A 27,476-nucleotide genomic window follows, 5' to 3' on the forward strand; every position below is an offset into this window, starting at 1 on the left:
GGGCACCTGTAATCCCAGCTACTCAGGAGGCTGAGGCAGGAGAATTGCTTGAACCTGGGAGGCGGAGGTTGCAGTGAGCCAAGATGGTGCCATTGTACTCCGGCCTGGGCAACAAGAGCGAAACCCTGTCTTGGAAAAAAAAAAAAAAAAAGATAGCTGTCCAACAATGCTGGGGTGTTTTGTCATTTGTTTTCCTTAAAGTTTGTTTTGATGCTAGGATTATTATAAGAAGTAGGAACAATAGCTAATATTTATTGAGTGTCAACTATTTGCCAGGCTCGGGGCTAAGCTCTTTACACTCATTATCTGATTTAGCCAGGCTGCAAGCCTGTGATTCACGGACTCTCATTATCTCTGTGTTAATGAGGTGGAAAGTCAGGTTCAGAGGTATGGAGTAACTTCTTCGGAGTGGCACAGCTAATCATTGGGAGGGCCAGCATCTGAACTTGGTTTCTCCCCTCACAGAGCCATGCTCTCATCCCAAGTGCTGGGGCTCTGCTCTTTTCACCTGTAGCCTGCACTGATCTCACTGTGTTTTCACGTATCTTCCTACCCAGATGCACAAGTCTGGCGTTCTGAGGAAGGCCATTGATTACATCAAATACTTGCAGCAGGTCAATCATAAACTGCGCCAGGAGAACATGGTGCTGAAGCTGGCAAATCAAAAGAACAGTAAGTGTGCTGAGAACAGGGTTGTCAGCCCGGCCTGAGTGGGGCTTTGTAAAAGCAGATCATTTTCACCAGGTGGGGTTTTCTTTGCAGAGCTTCTAAAGGGCATCGACCTAGGCAGTCTGGTGGACACTGAGGTGGACCTGAAGATCGAGGACTTTAATCAGAATGTCCTTCTGATGTCCCCCCCAGCCTCTGACTCAGGGTCCCAGGCTGGCTTCTCTCCCTACTCCATTGACTCTGAGCCAGGAAGCCCTCTGTTGGATGATGCAAAGGTACAGACTTTTGAAATTTCCTGATCCTTGGAATCTTTCCCATTTCCCCTAAGAAAGTAGCTGGGAGGTCACAGTTATGAGGCCAGGCTGCTTGTTCAGGGGCCTAGCCTGGAGAGAAACAGGAATTCTGTGAAATTAACCAGGTCCTGGAGAATAAAGAGAGAGAAAACTGACTCTGGGGGGAAACAGTCCCTCAGGTTTAACTGGTCCTTGCTGATAGGCCCCGTCAGAGAGGAATGAGTGCCAGATCCAGAACAAGAATGCAGAGTAGCTGTTGTGGGAGCGTTGGGAGCTGCTGAAGGCACCTCATTGCTTCACTCTGCCTTTAATGGGCCTGGCAAGACCACTTTGGGAGGCTGATCAATTCGTTTAGGATGAGGCTGCCTCTGGGTCCTCTTTTCAGAAATGATTACAATTTGCAGTCTAACAGATAACATTTTACCTATGGGCCTTTAATCGTCAAAGAAAGCCCCTGGCAATGGTAGTTTAATGGAATTACTTAAGAGAGGCTCTGAGCCTAATAATCTTCCTGGGAACCTGTAGAGACCACTGGGTTCTGTACTGTATTTTGACTTTGGCAGTTTTTGACTCTGTAAGCACAAAGTTCCCTTCTAGTGTTTGTTTTTGACTTAGCTGTTTATTGTATCACATACTTAATTTTACTAAGGATGCTCTGTTTTTGAAATAGTCTTACAAATGTGATTCTGTTTGGCAACAACAGGCTGTTTGACATATAAATTGAATTAGCTCAGCTTCTGAGTCATCAGAAGAAAAATGGTTTTAAAATATTGAAAAGAAATGACATGCTATATACACATTGGGGCGCAGGGGAGATCTGGCTCCAGCCCTCCTGCTATAAAATGGAGAGTGGGGTGGGTGTAGACAATGGTACTGTTTTAGAACAGGTAAAATATCCTTTAGATAGATTCACACTAAATATGGTCTTTGATCAACTTTATTGAGGTATAATTTAAATGCAATAAAATATACCTACTTTAAATGTACAGTACCAAGAGTTTTAACATAATGTACAGTGCTATGTAACTGTCACTATAATCAAGATATAGAACATTTCCATCACCCCAAAAAGCTCTTTTGTATACCTTTGCAGGTAGTTTCCCACACCCCTCTCCAGCCTCAGACAATGACTGATTCATCGGTTTCCTGTTACTTTAGATTCGTTTTGCCTGTTCTGGAATTATACAGAAACAGAATCATACAGTGTGTTCTCTTTTGTGGTAGAGCTCTATTTTAAAAGAAAATCTCTTCTACCTTTGTTCTTTGGCACATGTACTTTTCTCAGTTAGCAAGCAGGTGAATGTGCCAGTGTTTGAGCAGCAGTTAGTGAATTATAGGCCTCTCAGTTCCCATCTGGCCTTAGTCCTGAGTTAATAGACTTGAATTTAAACCTCATAACCATTTCTCAATATATATATGTATTTATAAAGTGCTGTAAAAACCTATGCAGTATTTATTCCAACCTCGAGGCCTTGTTTTGAAGGTCAAAGATGAGCCGGACTCTCCTCCTGTGGCACTGGGCATGGTAGACCGCTCACGGATTCTTCTGTGTGTCCTCACCTTCCTGTGCCTCTCCTTTAACCCCCTGACTTCCCTGCTGCAGTGGGGAGGGGCTCACGACTCTGACCAGCACCCACACCCAGGCTCTGGCCGCAGTGTCCTGTCATTTGAGTCAGGTAGGTGGCGGCCCCTTGCACCACCTGGGCATGGCTGGACCACTATGGCAGGAGAAGGACCCTGTGTACAAACTTCTTGGCTTGGCTACCAGGTCCCAAAGGGGTTTTATAGTGGGCCCCCACCTGCTTGCTTCTGATAGGGACTGGCATAAGTTCCGTTTTGGAAGTAACAAGGCAAGCCCACGTTCAGTCAGAATGAGCAAAACAAATCAGAGACCCACACTACTCTAAATACCCTGGCGTGGAGGGGTGGTACCTAGTCGAAGGAGGATATGGTGTTTTTTACCTGAGGTTGCAAAACCAATGCCTTAACCCTTTCAAATTAACAAAGATTTTTGTAGCACTCAGCTCCATAATGACAAGGGCTACAGTCATTAGCCCCGTTTAGATTATAGAATTATTCACCGTTTCTTCTGAAAATGCGGTAGAAGACTCTTTCCTGTGATAGTGCTGGGGTCTGTCAGGTGCCTGGCTGCTCCGCAAGGCCTTTCCTGGCAGGCTCTGCTGAGACACTCCTTCTTAGGTTCTGGGGGCTGGTTTGACTGGATGATGCCTACTCTTCTCTTATGGCTGGTAAATGGTGTGATTGTCCTGAGCGTCTTTGTGAAGCTGCTGGTCCATGGGGAGCCAGTGATCCGGCCACACTCCCGCTCCTCGGTCACCTTCTGGAGGCACCGGAAACAGGCAGACCTGGATCTCGCCAGAGTGAGTTCTGTGTCCGCCCTTCCCCATCCTCCCCTAGACTTGACCAATAATTCAGCAACTCATGTCGAAGAAAGTCCTATGATAGATGCTTGTGGTAACTGAAAGGAAAAAGGGACCCTGCTGCCGAACAGTCACAGGGCAGTGGAGAGGGCGCCTCTGCATAGATAATTAATTCCAGGGGCGTGAGATGATCTATGTCTCTGGTATGCCAGAGGAATAATAAAGTTGGGTTCTGAGGGAGGGGTTCCAGGGCTTGAGTGGGGCTGCCAAGAGCAGGAAGGAAGGGCAGAGGTGGCAGAAGGACCCACCCAAAGGCATGAATAGACAGGCTATTTGGTGACTGGCAGGTTCCAGGGTGTGTTGAGTGTAGGGTGTGTCACAGAGAGTTGAAGGCAAAGGCTGGTAGTGTGTCTAGGCCCAAAATGGAGAGGGCTTTCACTGGGAACTGATTTGGGGCTTTATTCCCAGTTCTCTATAGAACCAGGGAATGTTTTTGAGCAGGAAAACTAGCTGAAAGTTTTCATTTGAAATCAACAGGGAGTTTATGGAAAAAATTCTGGGGCAACTCACAGCATTGAGGAAGAGTTAAACATCCACATTTCAAGAGGAACAAGAACCAGAACACTCCTCAGCAGCAGTGAGCCATGGGCATGCCCTCCCCACCTCTGCAAGCTGCAGAGCCATTAGTGAGAATCTGGCCATCCTGGATCTGTCAGCCTTGCTGGGGCTATGGGTCTCAGAATATAGATGTAATTTTAAGAGGCCTGTTCCCTGAGCATAACATCCCAAGATGTATATCCTAGAGGCAGGTTCAGGTGTGTGTTTTATAAGCATCATTCTGGTGGCTGTGAAGGATAGGTAGAAGGGAGATGTGAAATGCATGGAACATGGAAACAAGTTAGGGTGCTCTTTTTTAAGTAGAGACAAGGTCTCACTATGTTGTCTGGCTGGTCCCAAACTCCTAGGCTCAAGTGATCCTCTCACCTTGACCTCCCAAAATGTTGGGATTATAGGCATGAGCCACCACGCCTGGCTGAGTCAGGGGGCTCTATGAAATAGGCTGAGTAAGAGATGATGGCAGGGACCTGGAATTAAAAGGAAAGGTTTCAACTGAATAAATATTTGAAATGTAGTATTTGGAAGGGAAGTGATAGTGACATTGACTCAAGGATAAGAGAAGCTCCAAAATGGAGTAGACTCCATCTAGGCCATGTTGCCTGGAAAAGCTGGAAGAGGCCTCTGTAGAGTGAGCAGTGATTGGGAGGCAGGCCATGGGGACGGAGGAGGGGCGGGGCCAGAGGGTTTGGGAGGCTTGTCTGTCAGGAGAGGGTTCTTAGGGAGAATTGGACTGGGGAGTCAGGAGGGGTGAGAGCCAAAGACTGGGGCTTGGGAATAGCGCACCTTTAAGGGAAGGGCAGGGGAGGAGCCAGGGAACACCTGCCTCCTTTGGAATCTTCAAGTTGCAGGTACTTCTGACTGAAAAGATAGAGCCACCTTAGAGACTGTTGCTCAGAGGACATCTTTTCTTTTCCCTTGTCCAGTCCTGTAATGATGTGGGAAACAAAGCACAGGTAGTGTACCAGCTGCCCAAAGAGGAAAATAGGAGAATTTACTTTAATTTCCCAAGACTGTATAGCCTGTCTTAGCCTGTCTTATAGTCTCCAGCAGTGACAGAGAGAAAGCGAGCGTTCTTCAGTACAGTGCCTAGACTCTCCATTAGACCCTCTCAGGTTGACAAAGATTAGTTCATCTGAATCCTAGAGTAAGGTAGTTTAGCTGTGAGTTTGCCTGAAACCATGGTTCTCAAACTTCAGCAGGCACGAAGCTGGCTACTGTGGCTCACACCTGTAAATCCCAGCTACTCGGGAGGCTGAGGTGTGGGTATTGCTTGCGCCCAGGAGTTTAAGACCAGCCCGGGCAACACAGCAAAACCCCCATCTCTAAAAATGAAAAGAAAAACACTTTAGCAGACATGGCGTGAGAATCACCTAGAGGGTTGCAACACCTGGGGTTCTGATTCAGTAGCCCTGGGGTAAGGTCCAAGTGCTCGCATTTCTAACAAGCTCCTAAGAACTGATGCTCTTGGCCTCTGGGGGCCGCACTTTGAGACCCTGAAAGCCTAAAGTTCATCTAAATCTGTGTCACCCGTCTTATGTCTAAAAGATACTGCTGGCCGGGCGCAGTGGCTCACACCTGTAATCCCAACACTTTGGAAGGCTAAGGCAGGTAGATCACTTGAGGTCAGGAGTCCGAGACCAGCCTGACCAACATGGTGAAACCCCGTCTCTACTAAAAATACAAAATTAGCCAGGCATGGTGGTGCATACCTGTAATCCCAGCTACTCCGGAGGCTGAGGCAGCAGAATCGCTTGAACCCTGGGAGGCGGAGTTTGCGGTGAGCCGAGATCGCGCCATTGCATTCTAGCCTGAGCAACGAGAGCAAAACTCCGTCTCAAAAAGAAAAAAGGAAAGAAAGTAAAGTTAGGAAAAATAAGGGGAGAAAACAGAGATGAAGAATAAAAAGGGGGGACCTCCATGGTTGGCCTATTTACTTCATCAAATGGCTCTGAGAGTGTCACTTCTGCCCTTAAGCTTTTTGATGGCGAAATTGTATGAAGAAATGCAGTAATTTGCCTAATTGTCATTTGAGAGGAAAAAATGTGTCATCCACTAGGAGAAAGTTTTCTCCGGTACCAACTTGTGGTTCACCGTGTACAAGTTTAGAAGTGGTTAACAGTTTGACAGCAGAGCAGAAATCATATGACTTGTTTCTGGCATACCTAGATCAAAACTTAAAACATATTTAGCCATGTTAATCCTCTTGTGTAGTTTATCAGTGTTGATTCTGAAGGTAGGTAGTAACCGAGGTGCCGTGGCTCCTGAGGCTTCTTGGGGCCTGATTTGATTAACTCAGGAAGAGTCTCAGACCTCATGAAGTACTGCCAGGTCTGGCAACACTTGGCCAGGGTAGGCAGGTCTGTGTTGAGGTTGCTTTATGCAGACTAACAAAGGGTTCATTGTGCTCTATACCTGTGCCTGTTCTAGACCCTGGTGGGCAGCAGTGGGACCATTCTGACCACAATGCCTGTAATGATGGGGCAAGAGAAAGTGCCCATTAAGCAGGTACCTGGGGGAGTCAAGCAGCTTGAGCCCCCCAAAGAAGGAGAAAGGCGGACAACCCACAATATCATTGAGAAACGATATCGCTCCTCCATCAATGACAAAATCATCGAATTGAAAGACCTGGTCATGGGGACAGACGCCAAGGTGGGTACCAAGCAAAATCGTGTTTTATGTTCCACCATGTCCCCTCTACCTGTTTTCGCTTCAGGAGCTTAGAGAAGTCCCAGACTCAAGGTAAGTGAATATAAGACCGGGTTAGAGGTACTTTTTTATTAAAGCATCTTGGTATTGTGTCAAGATTATAAAATATTAAAAAACATAAGGGTACTGGTGAGGGTTGATGAGGCAGTGACCCACTGAGACCTTTGACTGCTTCGGCTGTGCTCTGCAGTGATGGGGGACTCCACTGTCAGAGGCAGAGAAAGATGCCTGCCACTCAGTAGTTCCAGATACAGGACTGCGTGTGCCTTGGAGTCAGCTGATGGCATCGTTTTAGCTGTGTTTAGGGGTTACCTTTTAGGGAAAAGAAAGAAAAAAGAGGTTGAGTCTTTGACCAGCAACAAATAGAGGAAATTGATTTTCCAAATGTTTCTGGTGTTTCACTGAATGTGTCTTCTGGAAAGTAGGAGATTTTATTTTTAAAACCTATCTATGTTTAAACCCTATTTTGAAAGAAAATTTCATTATTTTCCTTGTTGCCTACAAATCTGAAAGGTATACATCCTAAGTAAAAATCTATGCCTTAAGATAACTGTGCAGGCCAGGTGCTGTGGCTCACGCCTGTAATCCCAGCACTTTGGGAAGCCGAGGCGGGTGGATCACGAGGCCAGGAGTTCAAGACCAGCCTGGCCAACATTGTGAAACCCCATCTCTACTAAAAATACAAAAAATTAGCTAGGTGTGGTGGCGGGCACCTGTAATCCCAGCTACTCAGGAGGCTGAGGCAGGAGAATTGCTTGAACCTGGGAGGCGGAGGTTGCAGTGAGCCAAGATGGTGCCATTGTACTCCGGCCTGGGCAACAAGAGCGAAACCCTGTCTTGGAAAAAAAAAAAAAAAAAGATAGCTGTCCAACAATGCTGGGGTGTTTTGTCATTTGTTTTCCTTAAAGTTTGTTTTGATGCTAGGATTATTATAAGAAGTAGGAACAATAGCTAATATTTATTGAGTGTCAACTATTTGCCAGGCTCGGGGCTAAGCTCTTTACACTCATTATCTGATTTAGCCAGGCTGCAAGCCTGTGATTCACGGACTCTCATTATCTCTGTGTTAATGAGGTGGAAAGTCAGGTTCAGAGGTATGGAGTAACTTCTTCGGAGTGGCACAGCTAATCATTGGGAGGGCCAGCATCTGAACTTGGTTTCTCCCCTCACAGAGCCATGCTCTCATCCCAAGTGCTGGGGCTCTGCTCTTTTCACCTGTAGCCTGCACTGATCTCACTGTGTTTTCACGTATCTTCCTACCCAGATGCACAAGTCTGGCGTTCTGAGGAAGGCCATTGATTACATCAAATACTTGCAGCAGGTCAATCATAAACTGCGCCAGGAGAACATGGTGCTGAAGCTGGCAAATCAAAAGAACAGTAAGTGTGCTGAGAACAGGGTTGTCAGCCCGGCCTGAGTGGGGCTTTGTAAAAGCAGATCATTTTCACCAGGTGGGGTTTTCTTTGCAGAGCTTCTAAAGGGCATCGACCTAGGCAGTCTGGTGGACACTGAGGTGGACCTGAAGATCGAGGACTTTAATCAGAATGTCCTTCTGATGTCCCCCCCAGCCTCTGACTCAGGGTCCCAGGCTGGCTTCTCTCCCTACTCCATTGACTCTGAGCCAGGAAGCCCTCTGTTGGATGATGCAAAGGTACAGACTTTTGAAATTTCCTGATCCTTGGAATCTTTCCCATTTCCCCTAAGAAAGTAGCTGGGAGGTCACAGTTATGAGGCCAGGCTGCTTGTTCAGGGGCCTAGCCTGGAGAGAAACAGGAATTCTGTGAAATTAACCAGGTCCTGGAGAATAAAGAGAGAGAAAACTGACTCTGGGGGGAAACAGTCCCTCAGGTTTAACTGGTCCTTGCTGATAGGCCCCGTCAGAGAGGAATGAGTGCCAGATCCAGAACAAGAATGCAGAGTAGCTGTTGTGGGAGCGTTGGGAGCTGCTGAAGGCACCTCATTGCTTCACTCTGCCTTTAATGGGCCTGGCAAGACCACTTTGGGAGGCTGATCAATTCGTTTAGGATGAGGCTGCCTCTGGGTCCTCTTTTCAGAAATGATTACAATTTGCAGTCTAACAGATAACATTTTACCTATGGGCCTTTAATCGTCAAAGAAAGCCCCTGGCAATGGTAGTTTAATGGAATTACTTAAGAGAGGCTCTGAGCCTAATAATCTTCCTGGGAACCTGTAGAGACCACTGGGTTCTGTACTGTATTTTGACTTTGGCAGTTTTTGACTCTGTAAGCACAAAGTTCCCTTCTAGTGTTTGTTTTTGACTTAGCTGTTTATTGTATCACATACTTAATTTTACTAAGGATGCTCTGTTTTTGAAATAGTCTTACAAATGTGATTCTGTTTGGCAACAACAGGCTGTTTGACATATAAATTGAATTAGCTCAGCTTCTGAGTCATCAGAAGAAAAATGGTTTTAAAATATTGAAAAGAAATGACATGCTATATACACATTGGGGCGCAGGGGAGATCTGGCTCCAGCCCTCCTGCTATAAAATGGAGAGTGGGGTGGGTGTAGACAATGGTACTGTTTTAGAACAGGTAAAATATCCTTTAGATAGATTCACACTAAATATGGTCTTTGATCAACTTTATTGAGGTATAATTTAAATGCAATAAAATATACCTACTTTAAATGTACAGTACCAAGAGTTTTAACATAATGTACAGTGCTATGTAACTGTCACTATAATCAAGATATAGAACATTTCCATCACCCCAAAAAGCTCTTTTGTATACCTTTGCAGGTAGTTTCCCACACCCCTCTCCAGCCTCAGACAATGACTGATTCATCGGTTTCCTGTTACTTTAGATTCGTTTTGCCTGTTCTGGAATTATACAGAAACAGAATCATACAGTGTGTTCTCTTTTGTGGTAGAGCTCTATTTTAAAAGAAAATCTCTTCTACCTTTGTTCTTTGGCACATGTACTTTTCTCAGTTAGCAAGCAGGTGAATGTGCCAGTGTTTGAGCAGCAGTTAGTGAATTATAGGCCTCTCAGTTCCCATCTGGCCTTAGTCCTGAGTTAATAGACTTGAATTTAAACCTCATAACCATTTCTCAATATATATATGTATTTATAAAGTGCTGTAAAAACCTATGCAGTATTTATTCCAACCTCGAGGCCTTGTTTTGAAGGTCAAAGATGAGCCGGACTCTCCTCCTGTGGCACTGGGCATGGTAGACCGCTCACGGATTCTTCTGTGTGTCCTCACCTTCCTGTGCCTCTCCTTTAACCCCCTGACTTCCCTGCTGCAGTGGGGAGGGGCTCACGACTCTGACCAGCACCCACACCCAGGCTCTGGCCGCAGTGTCCTGTCATTTGAGTCAGGTAGGTGGCGGCCCCTTGCACCACCTGGGCATGGCTGGACCACTATGGCAGGAGAAGGACCCTGTGTACAAACTTCTTGGCTTGGCTACCAGGTCCCAAAGGGGTTTTATAGTGGGCCCCCACCTGCTTGCTTCTGATAGGGACTGGCATAAGTTCCGTTTTGGAAGTAACAAGGCAAGCCCACGTTCAGTCAGAATGAGCAAAACAAATCAGAGACCCACACTACTCTAAATACCCTGGCGTGGAGGGGTGGTACCTAGTCGAAGGAGGATATGGTGTTTTTTACCTGAGGTTGCAAAACCAATGCCTTAACCCTTTCAAATTAACAAAGATTTTTGTAGCACTCAGCTCCATAATGACAAGGGCTACAGTCATTAGCCCCGTTTAGATTATAGAATTATTCACCGTTTCTTCTGAAAATGCGGTAGAAGACTCTTTCCTGTGATAGTGCTGGGGTCTGTCAGGTGCCTGGCTGCTCCGCAAGGCCTTTCCTGGCAGGCTCTGCTGAGACACTCCTTCTTAGGTTCTGGGGGCTGGTTTGACTGGATGATGCCTACTCTTCTCTTATGGCTGGTAAATGGTGTGATTGTCCTGAGCGTCTTTGTGAAGCTGCTGGTCCATGGGGAGCCAGTGATCCGGCCACACTCCCGCTCCTCGGTCACCTTCTGGAGGCACCGGAAACAGGCAGACCTGGATCTCGCCAGAGTGAGTTCTGTGTCCGCCCTTCCCCATCCTCCCCTAGACTTGACCAATAATTCAGCAACTCATGTCGAAGAAAGTCCTATGATAGATGCTTGTGGTAACTGAAAGGAAAAAGGGACCCTGCTGCCGAACAGTCACAGGGCAGTGGAGAGGGCGCCTCTGCATAGATAATTAATTCCAGGGGCGTGAGATGATCTATGTCTCTGGTATGCCAGAGGAATAATAAAGTTGGGTTCTGAGGGAGGGGTTCCAGGGCTTGAGTGGGGCTGCCAAGAGCAGGAAGGAAGGGCAGAGGTGGCAGAAGGACCCACCCAAAGGCATGAATAGACAGGCTATTTGGTGACTGGCAGGTTCCAGGGTGTGTTGAGTGTAGGGTGTGTCACAGAGAGTTGAAGGCAAAGGCTGGTAGTGTGTCTAGGCCCAAAATGGAGAGGGCTTTCACTGGGAACTGATTTGGGGCTTTATTCCCAGTTCTCTATAGAACCAGGGAATGTTTTTGAGCAGGAAAACTAGCTGAAAGTTTTCATTTGAAATCAACAGGGAGTTTATGGAAAAAATTCTGGGGCAACTCACAGCATTGAGGAAGAGTTAAACATCCACATTTCAAGAGGAACAAGAACCAGAACACTCCTCAGCAGCAGTGAGCCATGGGCATGCCCTCCCCACCTCTGCAAGCTGCAGAGCCATTAGTGAGAATCTGGCCATCCTGGATCTGTCAGCCTTGCTGGGGCTATGGGTCTCAGAATATAGATGTAATTTTAAGAGGCCTGTTCCCTGAGCATAACATCCCAAGATGTATATCCTAGAGGCAGGTTCAGGTGTGTGTTTTATAAGCATCATTCTGGTGGCTGTGAAGGATAGGTAGAAGGGAGATGTGAAATGCATGGAACATGGAAACAAGTTAGGGTGCTCTTTTTTAAGTAGAGACAAGGTCTCACTATGTTGTCTGGCTGGTCCCAAACTCCTAGGCTCAAGTGATCCTCTCACCTTGACCTCCCAAAATGTTGGGATTATAGGCATGAGCCACCACGCCTGGCTGAGTCAGGGGGCTCTATGAAATAGGCTGAGTAAGAGATGATGGCAGGGACCTGGAATTAAAAGGAAAGGTTTCAACTGAATAAATATTTGAAATGTAGTATTTGGAAGGGAAGTGATAGTGACATTGACTCAAGGATAAGAGAAGCTCCAAAATGGAGTAGACTCCATCTAGGCCATGTTGCCTGGAAAAGCTGGAAGAGGCCTCTGTAGAGTGAGCAGTGATTGGGAGGCAGGCCATGGGGACGGAGGAGGGGCGGGGCCAGAGGGTTTGGGAGGCTTGTCTGTCAGGAGAGGGTTCTTAGGGAGAATTGGACTGGGGAGTCAGGAGGGGTGAGAGCCAAAGACTGGGGCTTGGGAATAGCGCACCTTTAAGGGAAGGGCAGGGGAGGAGCCAGGGAACACCTGCCTCCTTTGGAATCTTCAAGTTGCAGGTACTTCTGACTGAAAAGATAGAGCCACCTTAGAGACTGTTGCTCAGAGGACATCTTTTCTTTTCCCTTGTCCAGTCCTGTAATGATGTGGGAAACAAAGCACAGGTAGTGTACCAGCTGCCCAAAGAGGAAAATAGGAGAATTTACTTTAATTTCCCAAGACTGTATAGCCTGTCTTAGCCTGTCTTATAGTCTCCAGCAGTGACAGAGAGAAAGCGAGCGTTCTTCAGTACAGTGCCTAGACTCTCCATTAGACCCTCTCAGGTTGACAAAGATTAGTTCATCTGAATCCTAGAGTAAGGTAGTTTAGCTGTGAGTTTGCCTGAAACCATGGTTCTCAAACTTCAGCAGGCACGAAGCTGGCTACTGTGGCTCACACCTGTAAATCCCAGCTACTCGGGAGGCTGAGGTGTGGGTATTGCTTGCGCCCAGGAGTTTAAGACCAGCCCGGGCAACACAGCAAAACCCCCATCTCTAAAAATGAAAAGAAAAACACTTTAGCAGACATGGCGTGAGAATCACCTAGAGGGTTGCAACACCTGGGGTTCTGATTCAGTAGCCCTGGGGTAAGGTCCAAGTGCTCGCATTTCTAACAAGCTCCTAAGAACTGATGCTCTTGGCCTCTGGGGGCCGCACTTTGAGACCCTGAAAGCCTAAAGTTCATCTAAATCTGTGTCACCCGTCTTATGTCTAAAAGATACTGCTGGCCGGGCGCAGTGGCTCACACCTGTAATCCCAACACTTTGGAAGGCTAAGGCAGGTAGATCACTTGAGGTCAGGAGTCCGAGACCAGCCTGACCAACATGGTGAAACCCCGTCTCTACTAAAATACAAAAAAAAAAAAAAAAAGTGCTACTCTGAGGGAACTCTGACCAGCATTTGCTCAAAGAAAGAATGCAGTACAATCTCAATCGAGTAAAAAGTCTGGAAGGAAATACCTCAGAATGTCAGCAGGGCTTCTTCCTGGGGAATGAGATTATAGGTGGTTTTATTTTACTTTCTTGTAGCTTTCTGAAGTTTCCCTTGTTTTTATGAGTATGCACTAATTCCTCTGATAATGGGGGGTGAGGGGAGTAGAAGTCTATATCAAAACAAAAAGCCAGAGCAAGGCCAGTGACCGTTAACACCTCTTGATACTTTGTAGGGAGATTTTGCAGCTGCTGCCGCCAACCTACAAACCTGCCTGGCAGTTTTGGGCCGGGCACTGCCCACCTCCCGCCTGGACCTGGCCTGCAGCCTCTCCTGGAACGTGATCCGCTACAGCCTGCAGAAGCTACGCCTGGTGCGCTGGCTGCTCAAGAAAGTCTTCCAGTGCCGGCGGGCCACGCCAGCCACTGAGGCAGGCTTTGAAGACGAAGCTAAGACCAGCGCCCGGGATGCGGCTCTGGCCTATCACCGGCTGCACCAGCTGCACATCACAGGTGACAGGGCGGCTGCTGCTGCCTGGCTTGCTGCAAGGCACATCATGCTACCTCTCCTCCTTAGCTTGATTTGCCGGTTCTGCACCCTAGCTGAAGTCCTTTTAACGCTGCTCTTTTAGAGTGGCTAGACCAAGCTTCTACCTGTTTCCACAGCTGTAAGGATGGCTGTTTGCTTTAGCTCATCAGTTCTCAGATGCACGTGTTTTCACAGTAACATCACTATACTCAGGATGTGTCCTATAAACAGTGGCACATTGTAGATAAGTGGCAGTGTTTTTCTTTAGTGATACTTAAATTAATGGTGAGATTAAAAATTGCTGACATCTTAGAGTCAATGAAATATGATCATTTATTTCATTCATTAAGCTCCTGCTGTAATAGAAAGGCAGAGAGGTCAGCAAATGAATGACAGTTCAGTGTGAGTATGTTAGACTTTAGCAGAAGGAACACGTTTTCGTTGGGAGGGAGTGGGTCCCCTTTTGGAGGGTTTCAAGAAAGGCTTTCTAGGGAAGTAAGAGTCTTGGCTTTGCATGGAAGAATGCATAGAGGTCACCAGCTCTGCAGGATATGAGCCTTCTGGGCAGAGGGATGTTCCCAAGGAGGAGCCCCACCTGGGGTGGCTCTTGGGAATAAGTCTTCAGTGGTCCTAGAGGGAGCCAGGGCACAAGGGCAGTGCTCGGACCATGAAGGATTTGGATGCCAGGCTGGGGATCTTGTAGTGTATCAGTAGGATTCAGTGAAGAGCGTTAGGAAAATAGTGATATGATCAGGTTTGTGCTTCTCAAGTTTAGAAGAGTCAGGCTGGGCATGGTAGCTGGCTCATGCCTGTAGTCCCAGCACTTTGGGAGGCCAAGGCGGGTGGATCACCTGAGGTCAGGAGTTCGAGACCAGCCTGGCCAACATGGCAAAACCGCGTCTCTAATAAAAATACAAAAATTAATCCAAGTGTGGTGGCACGTGCCTATAATCCCAGTTGCTTGGGAGGCGAAGGCAAGAGAATCACTTGAACCCAAGAGGTGGAGGTTGTAGTGAGCCAAGATGGTACTACTGCATTCTAGCCTAGGCAGCAAGAGCAAAATTCCATCTCAAAAAGAAAGAAAAGGATAAAGACTGGCACAGCAGTTCACGTCTGTAATCCCAGAACTTTGGGAGGTCAAGGAAGGAAGGTTGCTTGAGCCCAGGAGTTTCCCACCAGCCTGGAAAACACAGGAAGACTGCATCTCTACAAAAAATTCAAAAATTAGCTGGTCTTTGTGGTGTGCACCTGTGGTTCCAGCTACTTGAGAGGCCAAGGTGGGAGGATCACTTGAGCTTGGGAGGTAGGTCGAGGCTGCAGTGAGCTGTGATCATGCCACTGCACATGCACACAGAGATGAACAGGTAGAGGACGGGGTGTCAGGGGCAGAGGCTGCCTAAGAGGAGCAGTTGGAGAGGTCTGAGGAGACACTGAGAGGCTGAGTGTTGGAGGAGCAAGGGCAGAGTTGAGGAGGGGAGATTGTTGCTGGGACACGCAGTAAGATGAGGGCCAGGAATAACAGTAGGATGTAGTAACTGGAAGGTGTTAGATGCCCTGGTAGCAGCAAGGGGCTTCAGCCAAAAGTGGAACAGAGCCAGGCCAGTGATGCAGGAGTGACCAGGAGATGAGATAGCAGGGTCAGTGTGCAGCTTTAATATGTGGGCTCATGGTAGAATTTTAGTAGAAGGTCCCTATCTGCAAATTTGCTCCGCTGTTATCTTGTCTGTTCCTCAGTGTGCCCTTGGGACAGAATAAGCCCATACTCAGGTCTCTGATCAGGCTGTGTCCTCGTTGCTGCCAAGTTCTGGAGAATTCCAACTGAGAAGCTTTACATCACTCATTCCCTCCATACTCACTGGCATTCCCTGTGTGAGACACTGAGAGGACAGAGGTAACTACAGTATGGTTGCCACACTGCCCTCTCCCCTCCCTCCCTGTGACGGTAAAAGCCCAGTGTCTCCTGTAGGAGGAACACCTGAGGCCAGTACAGAATGGAGTGTGGAGGCTGAGATCTCCCTATGCTGATATAAAGAGACAGGGGGGCAAGGCAGCCCAGGAGAGGGAACACAGGACTGGATGAGCATGGGAAGCCTGGCTTTGCCACTGTCTACACCTTGACATGGGCACTTCCTGTGGCCGCCCCTGAGGCAAGGAGACTGCTTGCCCTTGTAGCAGGGACCAAAGCTGGCAACAGTATGAAAGCCTCAGGAGAGCTGTGATGGGCCCTTGTGCCTATGCAAGGATACTTTGTCCCCTGATTAAGGGATCAGTCCCTGATGGGCCACTGTGCACCTCTCATTGGGGAGGGTGTGGTCAGCCTTTCTGGCCTCCCACCCACTAACCCAACATGTGTTCAGCTGTCCTTGCTCAGTTTATGTCACTTCCCCCTCAAATGGGTGTGTGCTTGTGTATTGTGAAGGCGGGTTCTTTTTTTTGGCTTTTTTGGGGGACAGAGTCTCGCTCTGTTGCCCAGGCTGGAGTGCAGTGGTGTGATCTCAGCTCACTGCAACCTCCGCGTCCCAGGCTCAAGCAATTCTGCCTCAGCCTTCTGAGTAGCTGCAATTACAGGTGTGCGCCACCACGTCCAGCTAATTTTTTCTATTTTTAGTAGAGATGGGGTTTCACTGTGTGTGCCAGGCTGGTCTCGAACTCCTGGCCTCAAGTGATCCGCCGGCCTTGGTCTCCCAAAGTGCTGGGATTATAGGTGTGAGCCACTGGCACCCAGCCACATTGTGAAGGTTTTTTAATGAAAATAAAGTCAAATCAGTTTGTCTAAAAAAACATTTCATTACCTCTGTTGAATGTTTGGAAACACAGAGTGGGGCTGTGCTGCTGACACTGTTTTGGGAAATGCTGCCCTGTGCGCCTCTGAGTGCTGTACAACAACCTGCAATCGTGGCGGCTCTGGGTGCAATAGAACCGGGTGCCATGTTCCCAGCTATCCTGCGAGGTAGCCAGAACATCACAGAGCCTGGTATCCCATCCTGTGATCAGGCCTATCTGATCACAAAGTTCACCTCGTTTCTCCCCTGGTTCCTGTCTTACTTTGATTGTGCTGGAGAGAGCAGGAAAAAGTTTGGTTTTGGGGTTCCATCAATGATAATGTCTGTTTCTGCCCACCCTAGGGAAGCTTCCTGCAGGATCTGCCTGTTCTGATGTGCACATGGCATTGTGTGCCGTAAACCTGGCTGAATGTGCAGAGGAGAAAATCCCACCGAACACACTGGTTGAGATCCATCTGACTGCTGCCATGGGGCTCAAGACCCGGTGTGGAGGCAAGCTGGGCTTCCTGGCCGTGAGTACCCTTTAGTTCCCTTCTGTAAACCTCCCCTGAGCACTTACCTAACCAGGAGTTAAGATGCAAAAGCAGTTATGAGCCCCCTTCCTACTCAGGTGCTGCCCACCTAGAGGGGTAGGCATTCATTCAGTTGCTCATTTCACCAGGACTTCCAGCAACCGATAAAACAGACCAAAATTCCTCCCCTTGTGGCTTTAATACCATAAGCCTTGTAAGCAGGACATTTTGGTCTCCTGAGGTAATATGAAGGTAATATGAGGTAATAAGAAGATTGGTTCACTGATAGCAGAGCTACTGTATTTGGGGGTTAATATGCAACTTTTCTGCTCTTCCAGTGGTCATAAAATTTCTTAGAATCCCCTGGTTATGTCTCCTAGTTCTTTTATTTACTCAAAAGGTATTTATTGGGCATCTTGTGTCCATCACAGCACTGTGAGTCCAAATATAAAAGCCAGTGCCTTTGCCAAGCTACAGAGTTAAAGAAAAGAAATGGAAAGAATAAAAGTAAAAGAAAACCTGTGCCTGTCCACAAGGAGCTCAGGTCAGACCCAGGGCAGGGATTGTGGTTATCAAGCACCTCCCATATGTGTGGCTAGGAGCCAGCTTTGGGAACTCTCAAATGGGTAATTCCCAGTCCTTGTTATCAGCTAGTTCACAACATGCTGACCTCAGGCTTTCTCTTACTCTAGCAGAAACAGGTACGTTTTACTCCGTGTCTCACTGTGGGTAGACTGCTGAATACATCAGGTATGTTCAGGCATTACCACATCTCTTACTTGTTTCCATATCTCAGTAACGGCAGAGATGAGCTGAGAATGAATCAGAGCGTTCCCTGTAGTGACACTGATACATTTCCTGAGGAACATCGCAATAGTCTACGGGACAAAGGGGCAGGGAAGCCCAGTGTACTTTTTATGTCTTACCTCTGTTTCTGGTGACCACAGATAAGAGATTCATCCCTTGATTCACTCATTCAGCAAACATGACTGAGCACCCTCTCTAAGCAGGACATTTGCCTTGTCCTCAGGGAGCATACATTTTGGCAAGGAACCTAGACAGCAGCCCTTCTTGAGCTTGACATTGATCTTCTCATGAGGAGGACTGTGCTCCAGGTGGGGAAAGAACACCATCCTCACTTGTGGGCTAGACGACTTGGGAGTCCACAGACACTGAAGACACATCATTTTTCCTATTCATTTCAACCTTCCCTTAACAATTCTTCCTGGGACCAGGTCTTCAGGACAGTGAGCTAGGGTGAGCTCCTGAGCTGGTCTTGGGGGAAGTCAGGGTGGGCTTTCTGGGAAAGGTGAATCTAGGCTGAGAGCAGGAGGCATTGATGAGGTCTCTCTTCTTTTTGGTTTATTGAAGTGCTCTGGGCTGATGTCATTACATTTGTAACTTCCATGCCCTCCAAAAATGTTTTGAAGACATTGATTTTATCAAAATACAACATATGTGCAGAAAAATGCACACATTTTAACTTACAGCTTGAAGTGAAGTCACCCATGCAACACCCACCCAATTAAGAAATAGAACATTCCCAGTACTCACAGAAGCCTTCTTAAGGCCCTCCCTGCTCTTCCTGCCCCCAACCAAGGTAACCACTTTTCTGAATTCTGTCACTGGAGTTTAATCTGCCTATTGTTCGTCATTTCAGTAAACTTATCAAAGTACATGCTTAGAAGTCTGGCTGGGAAGGCCGGGCATGGTGGCTCATGCCTGTAATCCTAGCTCTTTGGGAGGCCGAGGTGAGCAGATCACCTGAGGTCAGGAGTTCGAGACCAGCCTAATCGATATGATGAAACCCTGTCTCTACTAAAAATACAAAAATTAGCCGGCGTGGTGGTGCATGCCTGTAATCCCAGCTACTCGGGAGGCTGAGGCAGGAGAATCGCTTGAACCCTGGAGGTGGAGGTTGTGTTGAGTGGAGATCGCGCCATTGCACTCCAGCCTGGGCACCAGAGTGAGACTCCATCTCAAAATACATACATACATACATACATACAAACAAACAAAAATTAGCCGGACATGGTGGTGCACACCTATAATCCCAGCTACTTGGGAGGCTGAGGCAGGACAGTCGCCTGAACCTGGAAAGCAGAGGTTGTAGTGGGCCAAGATTGCACCACTGCACTCCAGCCTGGGTGACAGAGTGAGTGAGACTCCGTCTCGAGAAGAAAAAAAAAAGATTACAATGTGCATGTCAGAAAGTATACAAATCATAAATACACAGTTCAGTGACTTCACAGAGTAAACAACACCCATGTAACCAGCAGACGGTTCAAAGTACAGAACCACGACCTCAGAAACTTCTCTTGGGCCCTTTGCAATCACTAACCTGCTCCTTCCCACAAGCCTTCCAGCCTTCCAAGGGTAACCACCATCCTAGTCACCTCAGATATTTTGCCTCTGTTTAAACTATATTAATAGAAGGAGAGTTTTGCAGTATACACTGTTTTGTGTCTGACTTCTTTTGATCAATATCATGTGTAAGAATCATTTATGTTGTCATGTAGAATTATAGATTGTTCGTTCTCATACTTTATAGTGTTTCATTGTATGACTAGATTATTGCAGATGAACTTTTTAGTTGCTTTTTGGCTTTGGTTATTATGAAGGGTGCTGCTGTGAACCTCCTTGTACACACATCTTTCAGGAAACGTGACTGCATTTTTAGGAATGTCATTGCTGGGTGGGTCAGAGGTGCGTATTTCCAGATTGTTGGCCATTCTCCACTCCATCAGCAGTGAACAAGAGTTCCAGTTCTACATCCTTACCAAACACATATAATGTCAGTTTTTTAAGCCCTTCTAGTGTATCTCATTGTAGTTTTCATTTGCACTTCCCAGGTGATTAATGAGATTGAGCGCCTCTCCTTACATTTATTGGCAATTTGGGTAGTCTTTTTTGTGACATTCAATTCACAATTCTTACCTCTTTTTCATTTGGAGTGTCTGTCGTCTTATTGATTAGAGGAATTCTTTAGTCTGTAGATGACCCCTTTATTGGATATATGCTTTTCAGATGCCTTCTCCCACTCTGTGGTTTGCCTATTCTCTCTTAATGGTATCTAGTGATAGCACAAGCTCTTAATTTCAGTGAAATCCAAATTATTAGTCTTTTCCTTTACAGTTAGACATTTTAAGTCCTGTAAATCTTTGTCCTACCTCAAAATCATGAAGATATTCTCCTATGTTGTCTGCTAGAAGCTTTATTTTTTACTCTTTACACACAGGTGCCTAATCCACCTGGAATTAATTTTTATATGAGTTGGAGGTAAGAGTGCAAGATCTGTATTTCTCCATAAGGATATCTACCTGACTCAGAATCTGTTATTTTATAAACTGTCCTTCTCCTGCTACAACAAGTGGCACCTTTTTTTTTTCATAAATCAAGGATCCGTGTGCAGCGGGGTCTGCCTCTGGAGCTGCTAGTCTGTTCTACTGCACCACCACCACCCAACCTTAACGGCTGAGTTTCCTCTTATGTCTTGATGTCTGGAAGTGTTGGTCTTCCAGATTTAGTGACTAACGATGAATCTTGGGTATTTCTTTGTAGCCTCTTCATTCTACAGAGGTACTTGGTGCTGCTGATGGACATTTGGGTGGTTTCCAGTATTTGCCATTATAAACAGTGCTGTAGGGAACATTTCTGTCCATTGTCTTCATGTACCTCTATAAGAGCTTCCTCAGACCAAATCTGTAGAGATGGTGATGCTGTGTGAAAGCATATAAATATTTGAAACTTAATAGTATTACCAAATTTGCATATTCAGTAAGATGGGAAAAGGAGAAGAACTGTCATCTTTAAAGTCACTGCTCTTCTCTGTTTACTTCTCTTGAGAGAGAATAAAGAGACTCAGACAGTATTTTCTTATAAAGGAAGAAGCTTTGAATTTGGTGAGATATATTTAGCTACAAATGAGCCAAGTGTTGGGGGCAAGTGCAGGGCTGGCCTCTGTGAAAATGGTTTAGACTAGAGGTTCCCAAACTTGCTCTACTCATGACTCAAGATTCCCAAACTTTCTCGACTCACGATGTCTCAGTAAATTTTTCATGGTGTCCCTTAGCCAAGAGAAATACCTAACAGTTTTTTCATTTGTTGAGCTGGTGTCTTACTCTGTTGCCCAGGCTGGAGTGCAGTGGTGCAACCACGGCTCACTGTAGCCTCAACCTCTCTGGGCTCAAGTGATCATCCCACCTCACCCTTCCAGGTAGCTGGGACTGCAGGTGCGCACCATCACACCCAGCTAATTTTTGTAATTTTTGTAGCCAGGGTTTCACTATGTTGCTCAGGCTGGTCTCGAACTCCTGGGCTTAAGCGATCTGCCCACCTCAGCCTCCCAAAGTGCTGGGATTATAGGCACCACCGCACCTGGCCTCTGTTAAGTAGTTAAGTTTGAACATCCTAGTAGGTATTTAATTGTCTTAACAGCTTAGTGGTCATTTGAAAAAATCATATGTGAAGTTGAAAGAAGAAATAATATTTTTTGCTAGGAGTGGTAGCACACACCTGTAGTCCCCGCTCCTCAGGAGACTGAGGCAGGAGGATCACTTGAAGCCACAAGTTTGAGGCTGCAGTTAGCTATGGTCACACCTGTGAATAGAGCCACTTCACTCTAGCCTGGGCAACATAGTGAGACCATGTCTCTACTTTAAAAAAAAAAAAAAAAAGAAAAGAGGTTGGGCGCTGTGGCTCATGCCTGTTATCCCAGCATTTTGGGACGCTGAGGCAGGTGGATCACCTAAGGTCAGGAATTTGAGACCAGCCTGGCCAACATGGTAAAACCCCGTCTCTACTAAAAATACAAAAATTATCCAGGCGTGGTAGCACTCACCTATAATCCCAGCTACTCGGAAGGCTGAGACAGAATTGCTTGAACCCAGGAGGCAGAGGTTGCAGTGAGCCCAGATTGTGCCACTGCACTCCAGCCTGGGTGACAGAGCAAGACTCCGTCTCAAAAGAAAAAAAGAGAGAGAATATTTTGGATTCTTAATAATTTCTTAGAAATCATAGTTATTAAGAATCCAAAATATTCTTTTTTTTTTTTTCTAATAGAGATACAGTCTCACTCTGTTGCCCAGGCTGGAGTGGATGGAGTGGAATGGCTATTCACAAGCATGGTCTCACTATGTTTCTTACCAATACGTGAACCTGTCAAGCACTGCACACCTTCTCAAGCTTTGGAATCAGACTAGCAATCACCACTCTCTCTCTTTTCCACATTGATTTCCATACAGTACCATGACAGATATGACACCTCCAAAGGAAGCTAGTGTGATCTCAATGCTGAGGCTGCAGGCTCTCCCCATCTAGTCACTTTATAAGTGCCCAGCTGATGTTAAGCATCACTGTTTTCCTCGAAAGTTTAAAATAGGCCAGGCGTGGTGGCTCAAGCCTGTAATCCCAGCACTTTGGGAGGCCGAGACGGGTGGATCACGAGGTCAGGAGATCGAGACCATCCTGGCTAACCCGGTGAAACCCCGTCTCTACTAAAAAATACAAAAAACTAGCCAGTCGAGGTGGCGGGCGCCTGTAGTCCCAGCTACTCGGGAGGCTGAGGCAGGAGAATGGCGTAAACCCGGGAGGCGGAGCTTGCAGTGAGCTGAGATCCGGCCACTGCACTCCAGCCTGGGCCGCAGAACGAGACCCCATCTCAAAAAAAAAAGAAAGTTTAAAATAGCCTATGGTGCCCCATCACTTGCTGTGGCACCTCAGACTGCCTTGGCACACGATTTGAGAGCCATGGGGTTAGACCGATATTGGGGGACACAACCTGGGGCTGGGACTGGCCCGGGGTACTGAGTGACTCTCAGGATCTAAACAGTTGTGGGGTTCTTGCCACAGCCTCTTTCACATCAGGTAATTAGCAGATGAGTTACAGGGGGAGGCTCCTAGGCCCCAGTTGGGGAGGATTCTGGTGTCTATAAAATTTAGGAAAACTTAAAAAAAAAAATTTTTTTTTTTTTAGGCCAGGCATGGTGGCTTGTGCCTGTAATCCCAGCACTTCGGGAGGCTGAGGTAGGAGGATCACTTGAGCTCAGGGGTTCAAGACCAGCCTGGGCAACATGGTGAAACCCCATCTCTACCAAAAATACAAAACTTAGCCTGGCATGGTGGCAGGCCCAGTTTTTTTGTGTGTGGCATGTGGTCCAAGCTATTCAGGAGACCAAGGTGGGAAGATTGCTTGAGCCTGGGAGGTCGAGACTGCAGTGAGCTGTGATTGTGCCACTGCCCTCTAGCCTGGGTGACAGAGCAAGACCCTCTCTCAAAAAAGGAAAATTAGTACGGGACTATATTGCCAAGAAAATTAAGAGTAACAAAAGCTGTTTCCTCAGTTTCCCTTATAGAAGCCATATTGTAGATGACTGTATCCCAGGATTTCTATTTCTTACTAGTTCAAACCACCAAACTCAAGCTCCCCTGCCCTCAACTGAAATTTGTTATTAATATAACTAGAAGTTTTTTTTGTTTTGTTTTGTTTTGTTTTGTTTTTGGAGACAGAGTCTCACTCTTGTCACCTAGGCTGGAGTGCAATGGCATTTTCTCAGCTCACTGCATCTCCGGCTCCCATGTTCAAGCAATTCTCCTGCCTCAGCCTCCCGAGTAGCTGGGATTACAGGTGCCTGCTACCATACCTGGCTAATTTTGTATTTTTAGTAGAGATAGGGTTTCACCATGTTGGCCAGACTGGTCTCGAACTCTTGACCTCAGGTGATCCACCTGCCTTGGCCTCCCAACATGCTGGGATTGCAGGCGTGAGCCACCGCACCTGGCCTGTTTTAAGAATTAAGCTTGGCTGGGCGCAGTGGCTCATGCCTGTAATTCCAACACTTTGGGAGGCTGAGGTGGGCTGATCGCTTGAGCCCAGGAGTTTGAGACTAGCCTGGGAAACATAGCAAAAACCCATTTCTACAAAAAAATTTAGCCAGGCATGGTAGCATAAGCCTGTAGTCCCAGCTACTTGGGAGGCTAAGGTGGGGATCATCTGATCCCAGAGATTGAGGCTGCAGTGAGCCATGGTCGCCCACTTGCACTCCAGCCCAGGTGATAAAGTGAGACCCTGTCACACACACACACACAAAAAAAGGCCAGGCGTGGTGGCTCACGCCTGTAATCCCAGCACTTTGGGAGGCTGAGGCAGGTGGATCACGAGATCAGGAGTTCAAGACCAACCTGGCCAAATGGTGAAACCTTGTTTCTACTAAAAATACAAAAATTAGCTGGGCGCGGTGGCAGGCGCCTATAATCCCAGCTACTCAGGAGGCTGAGGCAGGAGAATTGCTAGAACCCGGGAGGCAGAGGTTGCAGTGAGCCGAGATCGCACCACTGCACTCCAGCCTGGGTGACAGAGCAAGACTCTGTCTTTTTAAAAAAAAAAAAGAAAAAGAAAAGAATTAAGCTTAAAATACATTTTAACTTAGTGATTTCCACATTGGCCTTTCTGGTTCCTCTTGCCATATGACCTGGACTAGGCTTTGCTTCTGCTTACAACATCTGGGCCCTTGTGAGGGACCAGTTGGTCCTCAGTTTCTCCTGGAGCAACCACCAGGCTCCTTTGCTAATTGGACACGTGGAATTGGCTGTTCTTGGAAAGAGAGTTGGAGTCAACCATTCAAGTGTTCTGGGACCTCAGAAGCCCTGGAATCTTGGCCAGGCACAGTGGCTCAAGCCTGTAATCCCAGCACTTTGGGAGGCCGAGACGGGCGGATCATGAGGTCAGGAGATCGAGACCATCCTGGCTAATACGGTGAAACCCCGTCTCTACTAAAAAAAACAAAAAAATAGCCGGGCGAGGTGGCGGGCGCCTGTAGTCCCAGCTACTAGGGAGGCTGAGGCAGGAGAATGGTGTAAACCCGGGGGGCGGAGCTTGCAGTGAGCTGAGATCCGGCCACTGCACTCCAGCCTGGGCGACAGAGCGAGACTCCGTCTCAAAAAAAAAAAAAAAGAAGCCCTGGAATCTCACCACCAGCCCCCAGCCTCCCTCCCTGCTCAGCTCCTCAACTGCTATTCTCCCACCATTGCAGTTATCAGCTCAGATTCAGTGAGTACTTTGTGGAAGGTTGGCGGAGGGTCACAAGGTTCCTCTACATTTGTTCTCCAACATCCGATATCAACACTGGTTAGCAAAGAGGAGGAAGGACTGTTGGTGCCACTGGTCCCATGATTAGAAATGTAAGTGAAACACCCCACCTCATCTCATAAGCTGCCTTGAGATTATGAGTATGTGTCTATAGAACAGGTTGCTTTTTCTCAGATTCAGGCAGTGTCTCCAGGTTCCCCCTGGAGAGAGACAGTCTTCTCTGTCTGTGTCCTTGAGTGGCACTCCGACAGTGCTATTTCTGACCCTGGCATTCAAGTCTTCTGAAGCCGTTACATTTGCTGATGGCTACTTAGAGCCCAGTAAAGGTCAGAACCATCAGACTGAACCAGACCATGAAACAGCTCTGCTCCTGTGGGGGCAAGGGCTGGGGTGTGGAAGCAACGTCTGCGGCCTTGGCCTGGCAGCTCTGCCCCTGGGTTCCCTGGACTTTCTATCTTATGCTTCTCCCTCCCTCCTGTCTTCTCTCCTCAGTTCCTCACTCACCCTGGCCTGTTTTGGGGAGTGGTTATAGGTTGGAAGTCGTGATTGTTAGTGTGAAAATATCCTCACTCAAAAAGTGACAGAACTGAAAACATGGTAGATAGTATTGTCCCTGCAGTTCTTGTCAGTGGGGTCCTGAAATGATGTTATCCTGGCAAGTGGAGGAGGGGCCCAGTGATCGGGGCCCTGGCTCTTTGAATTGTCCCACAAAGAGGCTTTCCAAGTTCCCCCTCTGTTCTTTCTCACAGGCTAGTGTTCACATCAGGGGCTCATGCAGGGGTGCCGTGGGGTTTCTGTAGGGGCTGCTCTTGCAGGGCCAGCCTTGTGGGGAGAGTCTCTCACCCACCCACACACAGATATTTGCCTGCATGGGGCCTGGGCTGGCCTCCCAGCTGCCCCTTCACTCCAGTGCCGTCTGATGTGACCCTGTCCGTTGGCCATGTGCTGTTCTAAACTTTACACACAAAGTAAAAGCAAAAGAAAAATTAGTCAAAGCAGAATAATTTTGCCTAAAATAGTCTAAGAGATATATAATTAAAATTACATGATAAAAAGTCCCACGATAGAAGGGGCAGCCTGGCTTGGCACTCATGGGGCTGAGGGGGAAGTACAGCAGCCGGGGTCCCCTGAGACCCCTCCTTGGGAAACCATCTTCCTAGTTTACCCTGCAGGTTGAATGCCAGTAGGATTAGGCAGCCCCAGCAGGACAGGATGCAGCAGGGGCCCCATGCGTGCCTTGTGGCTGCTCCCTGCCCTCCTGCTGGGATTTGGACCTAGTCAGCAAGTCCAGCACACTCCACTGGTGTGCTTGCCCTAGTTTCCATGGCGGGCTTTACTTCCAGGTACCTGTGGGAGTCCCTGCCCTGTGCTGAGCTTTCCCAGGCTCCCCCCAAGCTCACCTCCACCATGGTGCTTTCTGCACCCCACGGTGGCTGCAGCCAGCATTCTGCCACCTTGGTGTTACCCCCAGTCCTTGTCCTTCCACAGAGCTACTTCCTCAACCGAGCCCAGAGCCTGTGTGGCCCTGAGCACAGCGCTGTTCCTGACTCCCTGCGCTGGCTCTGCCACCCCCTGGGCCAGAAGTTTTTCATGGAGCGGAGCTGGTCTGTGAAGTCAACTGCCAAGGAGAGTCTATACTGTGCCCAGAGGAACCCAGGTGAGAATACCCTGGAGCCATTCAGAATTGGAGAAAGCCGTGCGAACCGCTGGCACTACGGTGTTACTGTGCACCAGACACGCGGAGACACAGGTTGTCTCAGTCTTGTTGAGTCCGTTTGTTTGTTTGTTTGTTTGAACTGAAGCTCAGGGAGGCTGAGTAACTTGCCTAAGGTCACAAGCCTGATCAGAAATTGTCAGTGGCTAAGCTGGGTGTGCAGCTCTGCTCTCTCTGACATTCAGAGCCCATGGTCCTTATATCACACAGTAATAAATTGTGATTAAGCTCCAAGTGTACTCTTAGCCCTTGTTTTGGGCACTTTGGAGACACAAAGGATGTGTGAGGCTTGCTTCCCCTGGCCTCCAGGTCTCTCCTATTGGGAGAGCAGACAGACATATATGGAGAGTTCGGGAACAATAGGTGGCAGGCGGTCATCAATTGCTCAGAGTGGTGACAGGGACGAAGCTTCAGGCATTGGAAGGAGATGCTGGCTTTCTGTCCCTGGCATTTGATAGTGATTGGAGTCGACTCACCCGGCCTTGGAGCAGTAGAGGCTGGTCAGGATTGACTTAGACCTTGAGTGCTCAGTGGCTCTCTGCTTTCTGCTGTACTTTTCCTCCCCTCTCAGAATTGGAGTCTGTGGCAACTGCAGCTACAGGGTGTGTGTGTCACGCATTAGGGGAGTTCGCTATCCTTTTCTTTTTTAAATAATAACTTTATTGCTCAATATGAGAATTGTATGCAACACCAAAATATAAAGGATGAAAGCAAAAGCAATCCTAAATCTTTCTACCCCACCCCTGCTGGCTAAACATGGA

General features: G+C 47.5%; 2 protein-coding genes across 2 annotated transcripts in view; both read left to right on the forward strand.

Annotated features, from left to right (window-relative positions):
* SREBF2 (sterol regulatory element binding transcription factor 2) overlaps positions 1-27,476 on the forward strand; it is an 82,938-nt gene that overhangs the window by 42,578 nt on the left and 12,884 nt on the right. Inside the window, exons 5-12 of the mRNA XM_011945102.1 lie at positions 6,389-6,610; positions 7,932-8,046; positions 8,137-8,318; positions 9,820-10,012; positions 10,536-10,717; positions 13,328-13,604; positions 16,746-16,915; positions 26,490-26,658. Of these exons, the coding sequence (XP_011800492.1) occupies positions 6,389-6,610; positions 7,932-8,046; positions 8,137-8,318; positions 9,820-10,012; positions 10,536-10,717; positions 13,328-13,604; positions 16,746-16,915; positions 26,490-26,658 (1,510 nt within the window). The remainder of the gene's footprint in view (positions 1-6,388; positions 6,611-7,931; positions 8,047-8,136; positions 8,319-9,819; positions 10,013-10,535; positions 10,718-13,327; positions 13,605-16,745; positions 16,916-26,489; positions 26,659-27,476) is intronic.
* On the forward strand, positions 553-4,161 carry LOC105514010 (sterol regulatory element-binding protein 2-like). Its single transcript, XM_011945101.1, has 4 exons — positions 553-672; positions 763-944; positions 2,446-2,638; positions 3,162-4,161. Exons 1-4 carry the CDS (start codon positions 558-560, stop codon positions 3,443-3,445), a joined length of 774 nt encoding a protein of 257 aa, XP_011800491.1. The 5' UTR covers positions 553-557; the 3' UTR covers positions 3,446-4,161.

The sequence above is a fragment of the Colobus angolensis genome, unplaced genomic scaffold, assembly GCF_000951035.1.
Source record: "Colobus angolensis palliatus isolate OR3802 unplaced genomic scaffold, Cang.pa_1.0 Scaffold239, whole genome shotgun sequence".
NCBI lineage: Eukaryota > Metazoa > Chordata > Mammalia > Primates > Cercopithecidae > Colobus > Colobus angolensis.